Here is a 17,462-nt window from a genome sequence, read left to right as displayed (position 1 = left end):
ATAATGCATCATGGATTATAATAATTGGACCATGAAGCCTATATCAATTTTTTTTTTTAACAGTTCGTATCATGCTACTATGAAAAGTGAACTACTGCCTGAAACAAAGAATGACCTCTTGCAGAAGAATCATACAAATAAGAAACAGACAGCATCAAGATTACAACTTATACTCCAGCAAAAGTTGTCTTTTTTTAAGCTAAAACATTCATCACAGACTATTTTGACAGAATTTGTATGAACAGTGATGTAATTACGTATCGTGGAGCGAGAGTACCGTTAAAACCCGAACATCGCTCGGGATGCTAACATCTGTAAGCTGTCTTGCAAATCACTTCAGAGGTGTTATCTGTTTTCAAAAACAGAGTTTTTAGATTTCAAAGTAGAGAAGCTTGAATCTTCGACTGGACTGGGTTACTTGACGCGAGGACGTTTCGCTTCAAATCGCAGAAGCTTCCTCAGCTAAAATTCTTGCTCTGGTAGTCTGACTTCTGTCTGACTCTTGTAGAGAAGAATAAACAGAAGCCAACAAAAGCTGGAGTTTTTTAAACCTAACCAGACCCCTCCTACCGAGAGGCCGACTGCTATAGGCTAGTGATTAAACTCTAATTAGCACCTATTGTGCTCTAGTTAGCACCTTCCTAATGACAGGGCAGCTGTCCCTCCTAATGATGGGACGGAAGCCTCTCCTGATGGCTCCCTTAACGACTCTCCTGATGACATGAATGACTCATTACCATGAACAAAAGACTGAAACTGCTTTGACCTGAGTACCCCATTGTAAACAGGGGACAAAGCTTGTCTCAGACCCCCTCCCCGGTTAAGGCTGGGTTTCAACTGTTTCACATAGAATGCTTCCTTGACACCTCTCTCAAACCATTTCTTCTCTCTGGCTAAGATTTTAACTTCCTTGTCCTCAAACGTGTGGTTAGTGTCTTTCAGGTGGAGATGAACTGCAGACTGAGACTGATTTCAACGTGTTTATTTGTCACTAACTTTTATCAAATATGTGAGAAACTGATTAAAGTTAAACAGAATTAAGCTATTTCAGAGCCTTTTCCACCACCTTGGATTATTTTGTTCACGCGAACAACCAGCTGACGTCACGCTGCCTATTCACTCGGATTGGCAGTCGCCGTATTGCCTCACTCAGCATTTGCATAAAATAGACTTCTGTTCTATTTTGGCCCCGCCTAGCTGGCGGCAGAGTAACCGATGTCGCTTGCCGCTGCAAAAGTCCCACTCGGTTTGAAAAAAAAACAGCAAGTTATCGCTTGCTGTCACTTGTAGCTAATGTGACCGTAGGGTTAGAGAGATAAAACAATTTTATTCTGGGACGTATCACCTCAGTTTCTACCTCGTATTTTAAGATAAAACTTTAAGACCCCTGGTGATCTACCTGTATATGGACGCTGCTGTAATATTTTTTAAGTAAACTAAAAGGTTGGTGGGAAACACCTTTGAGACTGTGGTCAGCTCGGTTGTACACAAGAAAACAAGGTTAAGTAAAAATGTTGCATTTTATAAACCAACCAATGAATTCTGGGGTTCCTCAGGGATGTGTTATGGCTCCTGTGCTGTTCAGTACTTGTGTGGACTGGGCGTTGGGTAGCAAACTGGGCAGCTCTGTCTGTAAGGACTGACCTTGACTTTACAGATGATGTTGTGACCTTTGTGGAATTCGTGGAGACACTGACTACAATACCTGTGAAGCTGAGTGAGGCTTTCAATGTCTTTTTGGACCATCTGTTTATGGTGGACATTCATGTTTCTTGGAGCTCAAGAGACACCTGGAAAGTACTTATGAAGTCATGAGAGTCCTGGACAAACTGGTTTAATGATGCCAAAACCTTTGCAAGAAAATGAAGGTCCAAGTCTTCTGGGTCCTGGGATTTCCTGTTTTATGACATATAGTTGTGAGACTTGGACACTAGTGACCCAAGCTGACAACTGAACGTCTCTGGTACCAAGTTCCTCCAGAGTATCCTTGGGCGCTGCTGAAACACCTTTGTGTCAAACAGTTACTGGCTCTTTGTGGAATCAGTTTGACGTTGATGCTTTCAGATGAGGAGTATCTCTTTCATTGTGAGGGAACACCAGCTACGACGTTTTGAACATGTGGAACGTTTGCCTGGACGTGATCCAGCACACGGGTAACTTGAACACATCAAGGGGATGCCAATGTGTCACCTTGGTGCAGCAGACAGACGGCTACTTGTGACTAAGGTTAATTATGGAGTTCCACAAGGTTCTGTGCTAGGACCAATTTTATTCACTTTATACATGCTTCCCTTAGGCAGTATTATTAGACAGCATTGCTTAAATTTTCATTGTAACGCAGATGATACTCAGCTTTATCTATCCATGAAGTCAGAGGACACACACCAATTAGCTAAACTGCAGGATTGTCTTACAGACATAAAGACATGGATGACCTCTAATTTCCTGCTTTTAAACTCAGATAAAACTGAAGTTGTTGTACTTTGCCCCACAAATTTTAGAAACATGGTGTCTAACCAGATCCTTACTCTGGATGGCATTACCCTGACCTCTAGTAATACTGTGAGAAATCTTGGACTCATTTTTGATCAGGATATGTCATTCAATGCGCATATTAAACAAATATGTAGGACTGCTTTTTTGCATTTGCACAATATCTCTAAAATTAGAAAGGTCTTGTCTCAGAGTGATGCTGAAAAACTAATTCATGCATTTATTTCCTCTAGGCTGGACTATTGTAATTCATTATTATCAGGTTGTCCTAAAAGTTCCCTGAAAAGCCTTCAGTTAATTCAAAATGCTGCAGCTAGAGTACTGACAGGGACTAGAAGGAGAGAGCATATCTCACCCATATTGGCCTCTCTTCATTGGCTTCCTGTTAATTCTAGAATAGAATTTAAAATTCTTCTTCTTACTTATAAGGTTTTGAATAATCAGGTCCCATCTTATCTTAGGGACCTCGTAGTACCATATCACCCCAATAGAGCGCTTCGCTCTCAGACTGCAGGCTTACTTGTAGTTCCTAGGGTTTGTAAGAGTAGAATGGGAGGCAGAGCCTTCAGCTTTCAGGCTCCTCTCCTGTGGAACCAGCTCCCAATTCAGATCAGGGAGACAGACACCCTCTCTACTTTTAAGATTAGGCTTAAAACTTTCCTTTTTGCTAAAGCTTATAGTTAGGGCTGGATCAGGTGACCCTGAGCCATCCCTTAGTTATGCTGCTATAGACTTAGACTGCTGGGGGGTTCCCATGATGCACTGAGTGTTTCTTTCTCTTTTTGCTCTGTATGCACCACTCTGCATTTAATCATTAGTGATTGATCTCTGCTCCCCTCCACAGCATGTCTTTTTCCTGGTTCTCTCCCTCAGCCCCAACCAGTCCCAGCAGAAGACTGCCCCTCCCTGAGCCTGGTTCTGCTGGAGGTTTCTTCCTGTTAAAAGGGAGTTTTTCCTTCCCACTGTCGCCAAGTGCTTGCTCACAGGGGGTCATTTTGACAGTTGGGGTTTTTCTGTAATTATTGTATGGCCTTGCCTTACAATATAAAGCGCCTTGGGGCAACTGTTTGCTGTGATTTCCCGCTATATAAATGAAATTGATTTGATTTGATTTGATTTGATTTGATTTGAGAGAAGAAGATGTGCTGGTGGTCTGCTTGAGTGTCAACAATCAGGATCCGCTGTGGTTCCACAGTGTGGTTCACATGTTCCTCAAAGAGACCTTTTATAGACCGATAGTAGTTTTGCTCCAAAAGATTCTACAAACATCTCTAAAAAAAAAAAGCATCAAATCTGCAGATGGCCAAAGTCTTGAACCGTAAACATCTTTAATTCGTCATCTCAAAAGAAACAAAGTGAAACATGTCGGTGAGACTGAACCCGGATTCGTCTGCCAGCAAAGTTCTTATTTCTCCTCTCTGTTGTCTGCAGCCAGAACAGGGAGCACATTCCTCCAAGTCAAGGTCACTGCAACCAGGGAGGAGGGCGGGGGGGCGAGGAGGGAGAAGAAAACACCTGGAGAGCAGAACATGGCTGCTCCTCCCGGCCACACACTTTCCCCCTGACGTCCCTCCCTTTCTCCTTTATTTCTTTTCCTCGCTGGCTCTATTTTCCCCTCCCTGCTCCCTCCTTCCTTCCCCTTTCTTTTTTGTACTTTCCGTTAATCCCCCTCTCCTCTGCTCCTCCTTCGTGCCCTGGCGAACGCCGTCTCCTGTGCGTAAACAGCCTCGCCGTCGATAAAAGCTTCACCATGACTCACAAAACCACACGCAGCTCGCTTCCAGCCTCTGAACAAGACGTGAGCTCGTAATTACTACTCCCAAAGGTGGAATTAAAGTGGGAAAAAAATAAATAATTAAATATAGAATCACAGCCGTCAGGGCGAAACACATCTGGTATTTCACAAACCAGACTCAACTTTGGACGGAAATGTGCTCCTGAAAATCGAGCAAAAACTGGGACTTGCAGCAAGAAAAAGTGGTGACGTCCATGAAGAAGGTCTGGATATGTTAAAGACGGAGCAGCTGTGACTGATGGGAAAAAAATAGAAAAAGAATCTGGAAAAGAAAGTGCTGCTGCTGCTGCTGCTGCGCCCTGTAAAACAGGCCAAAGTGGACAGAACAGGCCTCAGGATCCCCGGGACACCTCCTCCTCCTCTGCTCCCCCTGTCCCGGGGAAGCTGTACAGAATTACGACAAGTGAGTGGAGATAGCAGCAGAACCCACTAATCACAAGCTTCATGGAGCTTCCACAGAGGGGCGGAGATGTTTCCCCGTCATGGCACACGGCACACGCTCCATCGCTCCGGAGTCTGACAGGTAGCGGGTTCATGTCGGTGGGGTCGCGGGAGCTGCAGAACCTCCTGTCCTGAGCAATGATTCATGGGCCAAAATTAACCGCAGCGCAGAGACACAAACGTTAGAGACAAACTCAGTTAATCTCCATCCAACAGTGCTCCATCACAGGGGCGGATCTAGCATCAGGTGAGGGGGCGGGGGGGTGACTTGGTTGGGTGTGCAGAAGGCACGCTCCCACCCCTACTAGGGGTATCCGGGGTCATGACCTCCCGGAAAATTTTTGAAATACCGCCTTCTGCCTCCATTCTAAGGTCGTCTAAGAAGCCAAACATAGATGCTTTAGTCATTTTTAAAACACAATTTTTATGTTAAACACCAGAAATCACCTAATTCTACATGCATCAGTGTTCAACAATCAGCCTTTGTTTACGGTAGACCTCTCCCACATGTTATCACACGTTTGGACCCTGTTCAGACTGGGGTTGGCAATCTGGCTCAAGATGGATTTAATCCGGGTTGCTTTCTCACCAGATGGCATTTGGACCTGTTTTTTTCCTACACACGGGTCCATCTCATGGGTCTTTGTGTGTGGATCTGGATGTGAGAGCGAGGGTGTGTGTGAGACACATGGAAGGGAACGCACCCAGCGAATTCCTTTGGTGAGAAGGCACCGAAGAGAAAGAAGTCCTCGCACGCTACTGATATGGAGAGGATGCTGTGGGTGCACGAACACACTGAGGAAGTCTGATATCATGATCCCCGAGCAAGTCAGATTCAAGCACATCTGAGTTCAGACTTTGAAGAATCCTACTCAAATCTGTCTCAATCCACCTCCAAGATAGAAAACAATACGTCTTAAATCCTGCCGGATTTAAGACGTATTATTTTATATGTATTGTTTTATACGTCTTAATCTTGGCTTTTAATCTCGTTGTACATTGTATAATGACAATAAAAGGCATTCTATTCTGTTTGGGCCGAATCCTGCTCAAGCCGTATTGTCAACTCCGGTCTGAGTGGAGCCTTGGTCAGTGGCTCAAAAGGGGGTTGCAAACCCCTCAACCCTCCTAGATCCACCACTGCAGCAGGCAGCACCATGGTACAAGCAGTTACTGCACTTTCCTAACAAACAAAGTCCCTGATAATTGGCAAAGCTTCTGGGGAAAACCTGGTCTTGTTAGGAGAGACGGCATCCATCCCACTTTGGATGGAGCAGCTCTCATTTCTAGAAATCTGGCCAATTTTCTTAAATCCTCCAAACCGTGACTATCCAGGGTTGGGACCAGGAAGCAGAGTTGTAGTCTTACACACCTCTCTGCAGCTTCTCTCCCCCTGCCATCCCCTCATTACCCCATCCCCGTAGAGACGGTGCCTGCTCCCAGACCACCAACAACCAGCAAAAATCTATTTAAGCATAAAAATTCAAAAAGCAAAAATAATATAGCACCTTCAACTGCACCACAGACTAAAACAGTTAAATGTGGTCTATTAAACATTAGGTCTCTCTCTTCTAAGTCCCTGTTGGTAAATGATATAATAATTGATCAACATATTGATTTATTCTGCCTTACAGGAACCTGGTTACAGCAGGATGAATATGTTAGTTTAAATGAGTCAACACCCCTGAGTCACACTAACTGTCAGAATGCTCGTAGCACGGGCCGGGGCGGAGGATTAGCAGCAATCTTCCACTCCAGCTTATTAATTAATCAAAAACCCAGACAGAGCTTTAATTCATTTGAAAGCTTGACTCTTAGTCTTGTCCATCCAAATTGGAAGTCCCAAAAACCAGTTTTATTTGTTATTATCTATCGTCCACCTGGTCGTTACTGTGAGTTTCTCTGTGAATTTTCAGACCTTTTGTCTGACTTACTGCTTAGCTCAGATAAGATAATTATAGTGGGCGATTTTAACATCCACACAGATGCTGAGAATGACAGCCTCAACACTGCATTTAATCTATTATTAGACTCTATTGGCTTTGCTCAAAAGGTAAATGAGTCCACCCACCACTTTAATCATATCTTAGATCTTGTTCTGACTTATGGTATGGAAATAGAAGACTTAACAGTATTCCCTGAAAACTCCCTTCTGTCTTATCATTTCTTAATAACATTTACATTTACTCTTAGTTAGTTGGCTATGTACCACAGGCTTTTAAGGTGGCAGTAATTAAACCATTACTTAAAAAGCCATCACTTGACCCAGCTATCTTAGCTAATTATAGGCCAATCTCCAACCTTCCTTTTCTCTCAAAAATTCTTGAAAGGGTAGTTGTAAAACAGCTAACTGATCATCTGCAGAGGAATGGTCTATTTGAAGAGTTTCAGTCAGGTTTTAGAATTCATCATAGTACAGAAACAGCATTAGTGAAGGTTACAAATGATCTTCTTATGGCCTCGGACAGTGGACTCATCTCTGTGCTTGTTCTGTTAGACCTCAGTGCTGCTTTTGATACTGTTGACCATAAAATTTTATTACAGAGATTAGAGCATGCCATAGGTATTAAAGGCACTGTGCTGCGGTGGTTTGAATCATATTTGTCTAATAGATTACAATTTGTTCATGTAAATGGGGAATCTTCTTCACAGACTAAAGTTAATTATGGAGTTCCACAAGGTTCTGTGCTAGGACCAATTTTATTCACTTTATATATGCTTCCCTTAGGCAGTATTATTAGACGGTATTGCTTAAATTTTCATTGTTACGCAGATGATACCCAGCTTTATCTATCCATGAAGCCAGAGGACACACACCAATTAGCTAAACTGCAGGATTGTCTTACAGACATAAAGACATGGATGACCTCTAATTTCCTGCTTTTAAACTCAGATAAAACTGAAGTTATTGTACTTGGCCCCACAAATCTTAGAAACATGGTGTCTAACCAGATCCTTACTCTGGATGGCATTACCCTGACCTCTAGTAATACTGTGAGAAATCTTGGAGTCATTTTTGATCAGGATATGTCATTCAAAGCGCATATTAAACAAATATGTAGGACTGCTTTTTTGCATTTACGCAATATCTCTAAAATCAGAAAGGTCTTGTCTCAGAGTGATGCTGAAAAACTAATTCATGCATTTATTTCCTCTAGGCTGGACTATTGTAATTCATTATTATCAGGTTGTCCTAAAGTTCCCTAAAAAGCCTTCAGTTAATTCAAAATGCTGCAGCTAGAGTACTGACGGGGACTGGAAGGAGAGAGCATATCTCACCCATATTGGCCTCTCTTCATTGGCTTCCTGTTAATTCTAGAATAGAATTTAAAATTCTTCTTCTTACTTATAAGGTTTTGAATAATCAGGTCCCATCTTATCTTAGGGACCTCGTAGTACCATATCACCCCAATAGAGCGCTTCGCTCTCAGACTGCAGGCTTACTTGTAGTTCCTAGGGTTTGTAAGAGTAGAATGGGAGGCAGAGCCTTCAGCTTTCAGGCTCCTCTCCTGTGGAACCAGCTCCCAATTCAGATCAGGGAGACAGACACCCTCTCTACTTTTAAGATTAGGCTTAAAACTTTCCTTTTTGCTAAAGCTTATAGTTAGGGCTGGATCAGGTGACCCTGAACCATCCCTTAGTTATGCTGCTATAGACGTAGACTGCTGGGGGGTTCCCATGATGCACTGTTTCTTTCTCTTTTTGCTCTGTATGCACCACTCTGCATTTAATCATTAGTGATCGATCTCTGCTCCCCTCCACAGCATGTCTTTTTCCTGGTTCTCTCCCTCAGCCCCAACCAGTCCCAGCAGAAGACTGCCCCTCCCTGAGCCTGGTTCTGCTGGAGGTTTCTTCCTGTTAAAAGGGAGTTTTTCCTTCCCACTGTAGCCAAGTGCTTGCTCACAGGGGGTCGTTTTGACCGTTGGGGTTTTACATAATTATTGTATGGCCTTGCCTTACAATATAAAGCGCCTTGGGGCAACTGTTTGTTGTGATTTGGCGCTATATAAAAAAATTGATTGATTGATTGATTGATTGACTCTGATGGACTACCCAGCAGTGGGGAATAAGTTTCATTACACTAGAAGTCTTTCAGAAAGCGCTGTAACTAGGTTTAAGGATATGATTCCTTCTTTATGTTCTCTAATGCCATATACCAACACAGTGCAGAGTAGCTACCTAAACTCTGTAAGTGAGATAGAGTATCTCGTCAATAGTTTTACATCCTCATTGAAGACAACTTTGGATGCTGTAGCTCCTCTAAAAAAGAGAGCTTTAAATCAGAAGTGCCTGACTCCGTGGTATAACTCACAAACTCGTAGCTTAAAGCAGATAACCCGTAAGTTGGAGAGGAAATGGCGTCTCACTAATTTAGAAGATCTTCACTTAGCCTGGAAAAAGAGTCTGTTGCTCTATAAAAAAGCCCTCCGTAAAGCTAGGACATCTTTCTACTCATCACTAATTGAAGAAAATAAGAACAACCCCAGGTTTCTTTTCAGCACTGTAGCCAGGCTGACAAAGAGTCAGAGCTCTATTGAGCTGAGTATTCCATTAACTTTAACTAGTAATGACTTCATGACTTTCTTTGCTAACAAAATTTTAACTATTAGAGAAGAAATTACTCATAACCATCCCAAAGACGTATCGTTATCTTTGGCTGCTTTCAGTGATGCCGGTATTTGGTTAGACTCTTTCTCTCCGATTGTTCTGTCTGAGTTATTTTCATTAGTTACTTTATCCAAACCATCAACATGTTTATTAGACCCCATTCCTACCAGGCTGCTCAAGGAAGCCCTACCATTATTTAATGCTTCGATCTTAAATATGATCAATCTATCTTTATTAGTTGGCTATGTACCACAGGCTTTTAAGGTGGCACTAATTAAACCATTACTTAAAAAGCCATCACTTGACCCAGCTATCTTAGCTAATTATAGGCCAATCTCCAACCTTCCTTTTCTCTCAAAAATTCTTGAAAGGGTAGTTGTAAAACAGCTAACTGATCATCTGCAGAGGAATGGTCTATTTGAAGAGTTTCAGTCAGGTTTTAGAATTCATCATAGTACAGAAACAGCATTAGTGAAGGTTACAAATGATCTTCTTATGGCCTCGGACAGTGGACTCATCTCTGTGCTTGTTCTGTTAGACCTCAGTGCTGCTTTTGATACTGTTGACCATAAAATTTTATTACAGAGATTAGAGCATGCCATAGGTATTAAAGGCACTGCGCTGCGGTGGTTTGAATCATATTTGTCTAATAGATTACAATTTGTTCATGTAAATGGGGAATCTTCTTCACAGACTAAAGTTAATTATGGAGTTCCACAAGGTTCTGTGCTAGGACCAATTTTATTCACTTTATACATGCTTCCCTTAGGCAGTATTATTAGACGGTATTGCTTAAATTTTCATTGTTACGCAGATGATACCCAGCTTTATCTATCCATGAAGCCAGAGGACACACACCAATTAGCTAAACTGCAGGATTGTCTTACAGACATAAAGACATGGATGACCTCTAATTTCCTGCTTTTAAACTCAGATAAAACTGAAGTTATTGTACTTGGCCCCACAAATCTTAGAAACATGGTGTCTAACCAGATCCTTACTCTGGATGGCATTACCCTGACCTCTAGTAATACTGTGAGAAATCTTGGAGTCATTTTTGATCAGGATATGTCATTCAAAGCGCATATTAAACAAATATGTAGGACTGCTTTTTTGCATTTACGCAATATCTCTAAAATCAGAAAGGTCTTGTCTCAGAGTGATGCTGAAAAACTAATTCATGCATTTATTTCCTCTAGGCTGGACTATTGTAATTCATTATTATCAGGTTGTCCTAAAAGTTCCCTAAAAAGCCTTCAGTTAATTCAAAATGCTACAGCTAGAGTACTGACGGGGACTAGAAGGAGAGAGCATATCTCACCCATATTGGCCTCTCTTCATTGGCTTCCTGTTAATTCTAGAATAGAATTTAAAATTCTTCTTACTTATAAGGTTTTGAATAATCAGGTCCCATCTTATCTTAGGGACCTTCGCTCTCAGACTGCAGGCTTACTTGTAGTTCCTAGGGTTTGTAAGAGTAGAATGGGAGGCAGAGCCTTCAGCTTTCAGGCTCCTCTCCTGTGGAACCAGCTCCCAATTCAGATCAGGGAGACAGACACCCTCTCTACTTTTAAGATTAGGCTTAAAACTTTCCTTTTTGCTAAAGCTTATAGTTAGGGCTGGATCAGGTGACCCTGAACCATCCCTTAGTTATGCTGCTATAGACGTAGACTGCTGGGGGGTTCCCATGATGCACTGTTTCTTTCTCTTTTTGCTCTGTATGCACCACTCTGCATTTAATCATTAGTGATTGATCTCTGCTCCCCTCCACAGCATGTCTTTTTCCCGGTTCTCTCCCTCAGCCCCAACCAGTCCCAGCAGACGACTGCCCCTCCCTGAGCCTGGTTCTGCTGGAGGTTTCTTCCTGTTAAAAGGGAGTTTTTCCTTCCCACTGTAGCCAAGTGCTTGCTCACAGGGGGTCGTTTTGACCGTTGGGGTTTTACATAATTATTGTATGGCCTTGCCTTACAATATAAAGCGCCTTGGGGCAACTGTTTGTTGTGATTTGGCGCTATATAAAAAAATTGATAGATTGATTGATTGATTCAAAGTGACCTATGCACCAGTCACCATGTATATATCATGGGGCACTTCTGCAACACCAGTAGCCAATGGAGAGAAGATGAATGATGACGGATGAATGTTTTTGCTGTTGTCAGGCAACAGGCTTGAACTGCAGGAGGATGAAGAACTCAACGTTTAGATCAAAGGTCAAGGAGAAGTAAGTGAGTCCTACACAGTCCCTGAGGCCCATCAGGCTGATGGTTATCCATGGAGTGGATGAGGGCCTGTCTTGAGAGTCCATAACAGGTTGCTTCCTGAGCTAAGACTGGTATCCATTTACAGCTGGGTGGACTTGAACAATTCACAAGTATCTCAATCACACAAACAGGTAGCCTGAACCACACACCTGGAATCAAACCCTTTATCTGCAGCCCCAAATCAGAAAAAGTTGTGACGATATAGAAAATTCACCAAAAAAGCATTTATTTGATTTCTATTTCATTGCAGACAGTATGAGACCGATGTGGGTTTTCACAAATATATCAGTACCAGCATTATTTTTGTTGACAGTTTTACCAACTAAACAATGCAGGACAACACTGTGATTGTTGTAAACTGTCATTACTTAGTTTGTCCAGCAGACAATGCTGCAAAAGCATTGTTTAAAATGATGTTAAGCACCGCTGGGACCCCATCACCCCTTGACCAGTTGTCATTCATTTTCAGTCGGAGTGGGCGTTTCACAGCGATAACAGAAAAGTGGTCGCTATGCCATGAGAGAGGTGGGGCCAAAATAGACGAAACTCTATTTTATGCAAATACTGAGCGATGCAACACAGTGACTGCCAATCAGAGTGATGGCAGCATGATGTTTGTTGGCTTTATTTATAGTCATTTATAATACAGTTGATGTTTAAACTGTAAAACAACAAGCCTCAATTACATTTCTTTGTCAGGGTTTGACAATGAAATGTGGGGAATTGCTTCCATTTTGTATGTATATGTCGGTAAATATATCAGTAACTTAAATTTTACGACAATAAATCTAGTGATAGTATTTGCCCATTACATTGGTCATACTTTAGTATGAACCTAAGATATTTCATGTTTTTTGTGGTCAACTTCATTTAATTTGTTAATATACATTTACGAGGTCTGTGAGAAAAGTATCCGACCTTTTTATTTTTTTCAAAAACCATATGGATTTGAATCACGTGTGATTGCATCAGCCAAGCTTGAACCTTCGTGCGCATGCGTGAGTTTTTTCACGCCTGTCGGTTGCGTCATTTGCCTGTGAGCAGGCTTTGTGTGAGCACTGGTCCACCCCTCTCGTTTTTTATTGCGAATAAATGTCTGAACGATTTGGAGCTTTGCTGCATCAATTTTTTGCCAGAAACTGTGAGAGACCTCCAGGTGGACACCGTTCGGAAAATTAATATGGCTTTCAGGGACGATTTTATGGGGATTACACAGATTAAGGAGTGTTACTGCCACTTTAAAGACCGCCCACAGCGTCTGAGAGCGCGCCGCGCTCCAAGCGCCGATCGACAGGCTCAAACCCCGCTGAAACAATCAGATCATTTCCAACGTGAAGGCTTTGTTGATCCGGGACGTCGTCTGACTTTCACAGAAAGGCAGAAGGCGTGGACATCAGCACTTTTACGGCACATTCCACTGTTACAGGAGTTTTTTTCATGGAAAGAAAAGTGGAGGGACGTGCCATGGAGCCGTTCATTACGGGGCACAAAACCACCTCCGTGTTGGTCTCACAGGACGGCTTTCAGGTGGATTTCAGACGGCTGTCGGTTGCTTTTCAGTCATGTGATTATCCGAGAAATTGAGCATGAGCTGGACATGCCCCAACATGTCCTGTGAGGCTTCATCACGGCGTTGCTTTGCGCCATGCGGCTCCACCGCGACAGTTTCTGGAAAAAAATTGATGCAGCACAGCTCCAAATCGTTCAGACATTTATTCGCAATAAAAAAACGACGAGAGGGGTGGACCAGTGCTCACACAAAGCCTGCTCACAGGCGAATGACGCAACCGACAGGCGTGAAAAAACTCACGCATGCGCACGAAGGTTCAAGCTTGGCTGATGCAATCACACGTGATTCAAATCCATATGGTTTTTGAAAAAAAATAAAAAGGTCGGATATTTTTCTCACATACCTCGTATTTATTCCTGCACTGAAGGCCTGCAACACATTCCAATATATTTATATATTTCAAGCAGGTGATTATCAACAGGTGACATCATGGTACCCCCCGTTAATCCACTCTAATACTTAATGCACTTTATTTCAGATTATGTCCAAAATTTACACGAATAGTCCTTGTTTCCATCAACACATCTTGGATCTCAGTTTTTTCAACAAAATATTCTATAGTTCATGGCTCCGCCTCTTTCTGCAGAGCCGCCTGCAGAATTTTACTATTTCTGTTTTATGTGATCACAACGGAATTAATAAACTAGACATTATTTTTCTTGTGATTTTTCCAGGCACCAGAAGACATTAAACACGTCATGTAAATGATGCATACGTGCAGCAGCGTGATGATGTCACAGGGAGAGGCAGCAAGTCAAACACTCCAATCTGACCTGACAGGTGGCTGTTGGGCAAAGCACATCTGCTGACCTCCACTAAAATAACAGCAATGCATGACGACATTTGTGTTAAGGAAGGGGTCCCACCCCCATGTCCCATCATCCACCGGGCTTCAGACACGGGGGAAATTGTGAGGGTACAAAGGAAGTGATGTCAGAAAACCAACAACACTCTCAGACATGAAAAGGCACAAATAAAGCAGCCGTAATGCACTCAAATGACTCTAACTAGACAAACTCCAAGTGACCCTGTCCTCAAACTAACCAGCGATCTGAATAGTGGAGATTAGGTGCCTCAGTCGGTCGGGGAAAAGTTCCTTATCGAGGGACTGGATCTGCATTCTTTACTGCAGATTCCATCTTCGGTCTCGACTCCCATTTCCAGCTCTTGAGTTCTTATGAATTATTTTTATTTGAACTATGTATATAAATCTTATAGGAAAGACGAGGTTTTGCTTCATTCAAGAATTAACTGATGGCGAGAAAGAATCTGCATATATGCACAAACAAACAAACAAATCAATAAAAACAAGTCCTAAGTCCTACCTGTATGAGGCACTTGCTGACGTCGCTGGCGCAGAGGGCTTTATTACAGCCAGAGATCAGCGACAGTCCTGACAGCAGAAACAGGATGGCGGCAACGGCGGCGGGAAGAATGGGCTGACCGGGCCTCATCCTGATGGCTCACCAGCACAACGCCAAACACAACCTCAGGGACTATGGATGAGCAGGAAGCACAAATAAACAAGACTTTATCACTGTTCCAAAAGCAGCTGGTGAACAGTAAATATACTGCAATAACATACTTCATGTACGCAGATTACAACAATAAACATATTGTAAAGCTACACAAAAAGTTCATTTGAAAAAAAGGTCATTGTAAATGGTGAGTTATAAATACATTATAGACTTTGAAAAACATATCGTACACTCAATGTGAATAACAAATTGTACATCGCAATTATTAATTGTAAATTGCGAATAATAAAAATATCTTAAAGCAATTGTGAAAAATATATTGGACAGTGAACGTTAATAATAATAGTATATTTTAAAGAATATGTAGTTCAAGACAAGTGAATAACATTGTACATTGTTATATAATGCAAATTTTAAGCGGCAAATAATAAATATATTGTGCAGCAATTTTGAAAAACGTACACTCAGTGTTTACAATGACATTCATTGTTATGCACATTGTAAATTTTACGTAATAAGTTGTATACTGAACGTGAAAAAAAAAAAACACTAATACAATGTATATAATAAATGGTAAATAACAACTTATTGTACTGTATAAAATACTGTACATTATAAATGAAAAATAAGTACACTGTACACTAAATTGAATACAAACATATTGTACATTGTTATATAATGCAAATTTTAAGTGGTGAATAATAAATATATTGTGCAGCAATTTTGAAAACATTGTGCACTGAATATTAATAGCATACCAGTTGCACATTGTTATACACTGTACATTGTACATCAATCAATCAATCAACTTTTTTCTTGTATAGTGCCAAATCACAACAAACAGTTGCCCCAAGGCGCTCCACATTGCAAGGCAAGGCCATACAATAATTATGAAACACAGTCTACGTCTAAAGCAACATAACCAAGGGATGGTCCAGGGTCACCCGATCCAGCCCTAACTATAAGCCTAACATTTTATATAAATGGTGGAACGCTACATGTAACAAACGTACATTATCAGTTTTATGTAATATGTTGTATACTGAATGTGAATAACAACACTGTAATACAATGTATATTATAAATGGAAAATAACAAACCTATTGTAGTGTGTAAAATACTGTACTTTGTAAATGAAAATAAGTACATTGTACAATAAATGTGAATAACAAACCTATGGCATATTGTTATATAATGTACTTTGTAAATTTGACATTATGTGTAATACTAAATGCAAGTAACAAATGCTAGTATATTGCAATATACTTTATATCAATCAATCAATCAATCAATTTTTTTTATATAGCGCCAAATCACAACAAACAGTTGCCCCAAGGTGCTTTATATTGTAAGGCAAGGCCATACAATAATTATGTAAAACCCCAACGGTCAAAACTACAAGTAAGCCTGCAGTCTGAGAGCGAAGCGCTCTATTGGGGTGATATGGTACTACGAGGTCCCTAAGATAAGATGGGACCTGATTATTCAAAACCTTATAAGTAAGAAGAAGAATTTTAAATTCTATTCTAGAATTAACAGGAAGCCAATGAAGAGAGGCCAATATGGGTGAGATATGCTCTCTCCTTCTAGTCCCCGTCAGTACTCTAGCTGCAGCATTTTGAATTAACTGAAGGCTTTTTAGGGAACTTTTAGGACAACCTGATAATAATGAATTACAATAGTCCAGCCTAGAGGAAATAAATGCATGAATTAGTTTTTCAGCATCACTCTGAGACAAGACCTTTCTGATTTTAGAGATATTACGTAAATGCAAAAAAGCAGTCCTACATATTTGTTTAATATGCGCTTTGAATGACATATCCTGATCAAAAATGACTCCAAGATTTCTCACAGTATTACTAGAGGTCAGGGTAATGCCATCCAGAGTAAGGATCTGGTTAGACACCATGTTTCTAAGATTTGTGGGGCCAAGTACAATAACTTCAGTTTTATCTGAGTTTAAAAGCAGGAAATTAGAGGTCATCCATGTCTTTATGTCTGTAAGACAATCCTGCAGTTTAGCTAATTGGTGTGTGTCCTCTGGCTTCATGGATAGATAAAGCTGGGTATCATCTGCGTAACAATGAAAATTTAAGCGATACCGTCTAATAATACTGCCTAAGGGAAGCATGTATAAAGTGAATAAAATTGGTCCTAGCACAGAACCTTGTGGAACTCCATAATTAACTTTAGTCTGTGAAGAAGATTCCCCATTTACATGAACAAATTGTAATCTATTAGACAAATATGATTCAAACCACCGCAGCGCAGTGCCTTTAATACCTATGGCATGCTCTAATCTCTGTAATAAAATTTTATGGTCAACAGTATCAAAAGCAGCACTGAGGTCTAACAGAACAAGCACAGAGATGAGTCCACTGTCCGAGGCCATAAGAAGATCATTTGTAACCTTCACTAATGCTGTTTCTGTACTATGATGAATTCTAAAACCTGACTGAAACTCTTCAAATAGACCATTCCTCTGCAGATGATCAGTTAGCTGTTTTACAACTACCCTTTCAAGAATTTTTGAGAGAAAAGGAAGGTTGGAGATTGGCCTATAATTAGCTAAGATAGCTGGGTCAAGTGATGGCTTTTTAAGTAATGGTTTAATTACTGCCACCTTAAAAGCCTGTGGTACATAGCCAACTAACAAAGATAGATTGATCATATTTAAGATCGAAGCATTAAATAATGGTAGGACTTCCTTGAGCAGCCTGGTAGGAATGGGGTCTAATAAACATGTTGATGGTTTGGATGAAGTAACTAATGAAAATAACTCAGACAGAACAATCTGAGAGAAAGAGTCTAACCAA

At 41.1% G+C, this 17,462-nt stretch overlaps 1 protein-coding gene across 1 annotated transcript in view; it reads right to left on the bottom strand.

Moving 5' to 3' along the window:
* twsg1a (twisted gastrulation BMP signaling modulator 1a) overlaps positions 1 to 17,462 on the bottom strand; it is a 32,346-nt gene that overhangs the window by 13,163 nt on the left and 1,721 nt on the right. The window contains exon 2 of the mRNA XM_034183684.1: positions 14,494 to 14,664. Within this exon, the coding sequence (XP_034039575.1) occupies positions 14,494 to 14,622 (129 nt within the window). The 5' untranslated portion in view covers positions 14,623 to 14,664. The remainder of the gene's footprint in view (positions 1 to 14,493; positions 14,665 to 17,462) is intronic.

This window comes from Thalassophryne amazonica, chromosome 12, assembly GCF_902500255.1.
Source record: "Thalassophryne amazonica chromosome 12, fThaAma1.1, whole genome shotgun sequence".
NCBI lineage: Eukaryota > Metazoa > Chordata > Actinopteri > Batrachoidiformes > Batrachoididae > Thalassophryne > Thalassophryne amazonica.
Note: the sequence above shows the minus strand (reverse complement) of the source record. Positions and strands in the feature narration are given on the sequence as shown.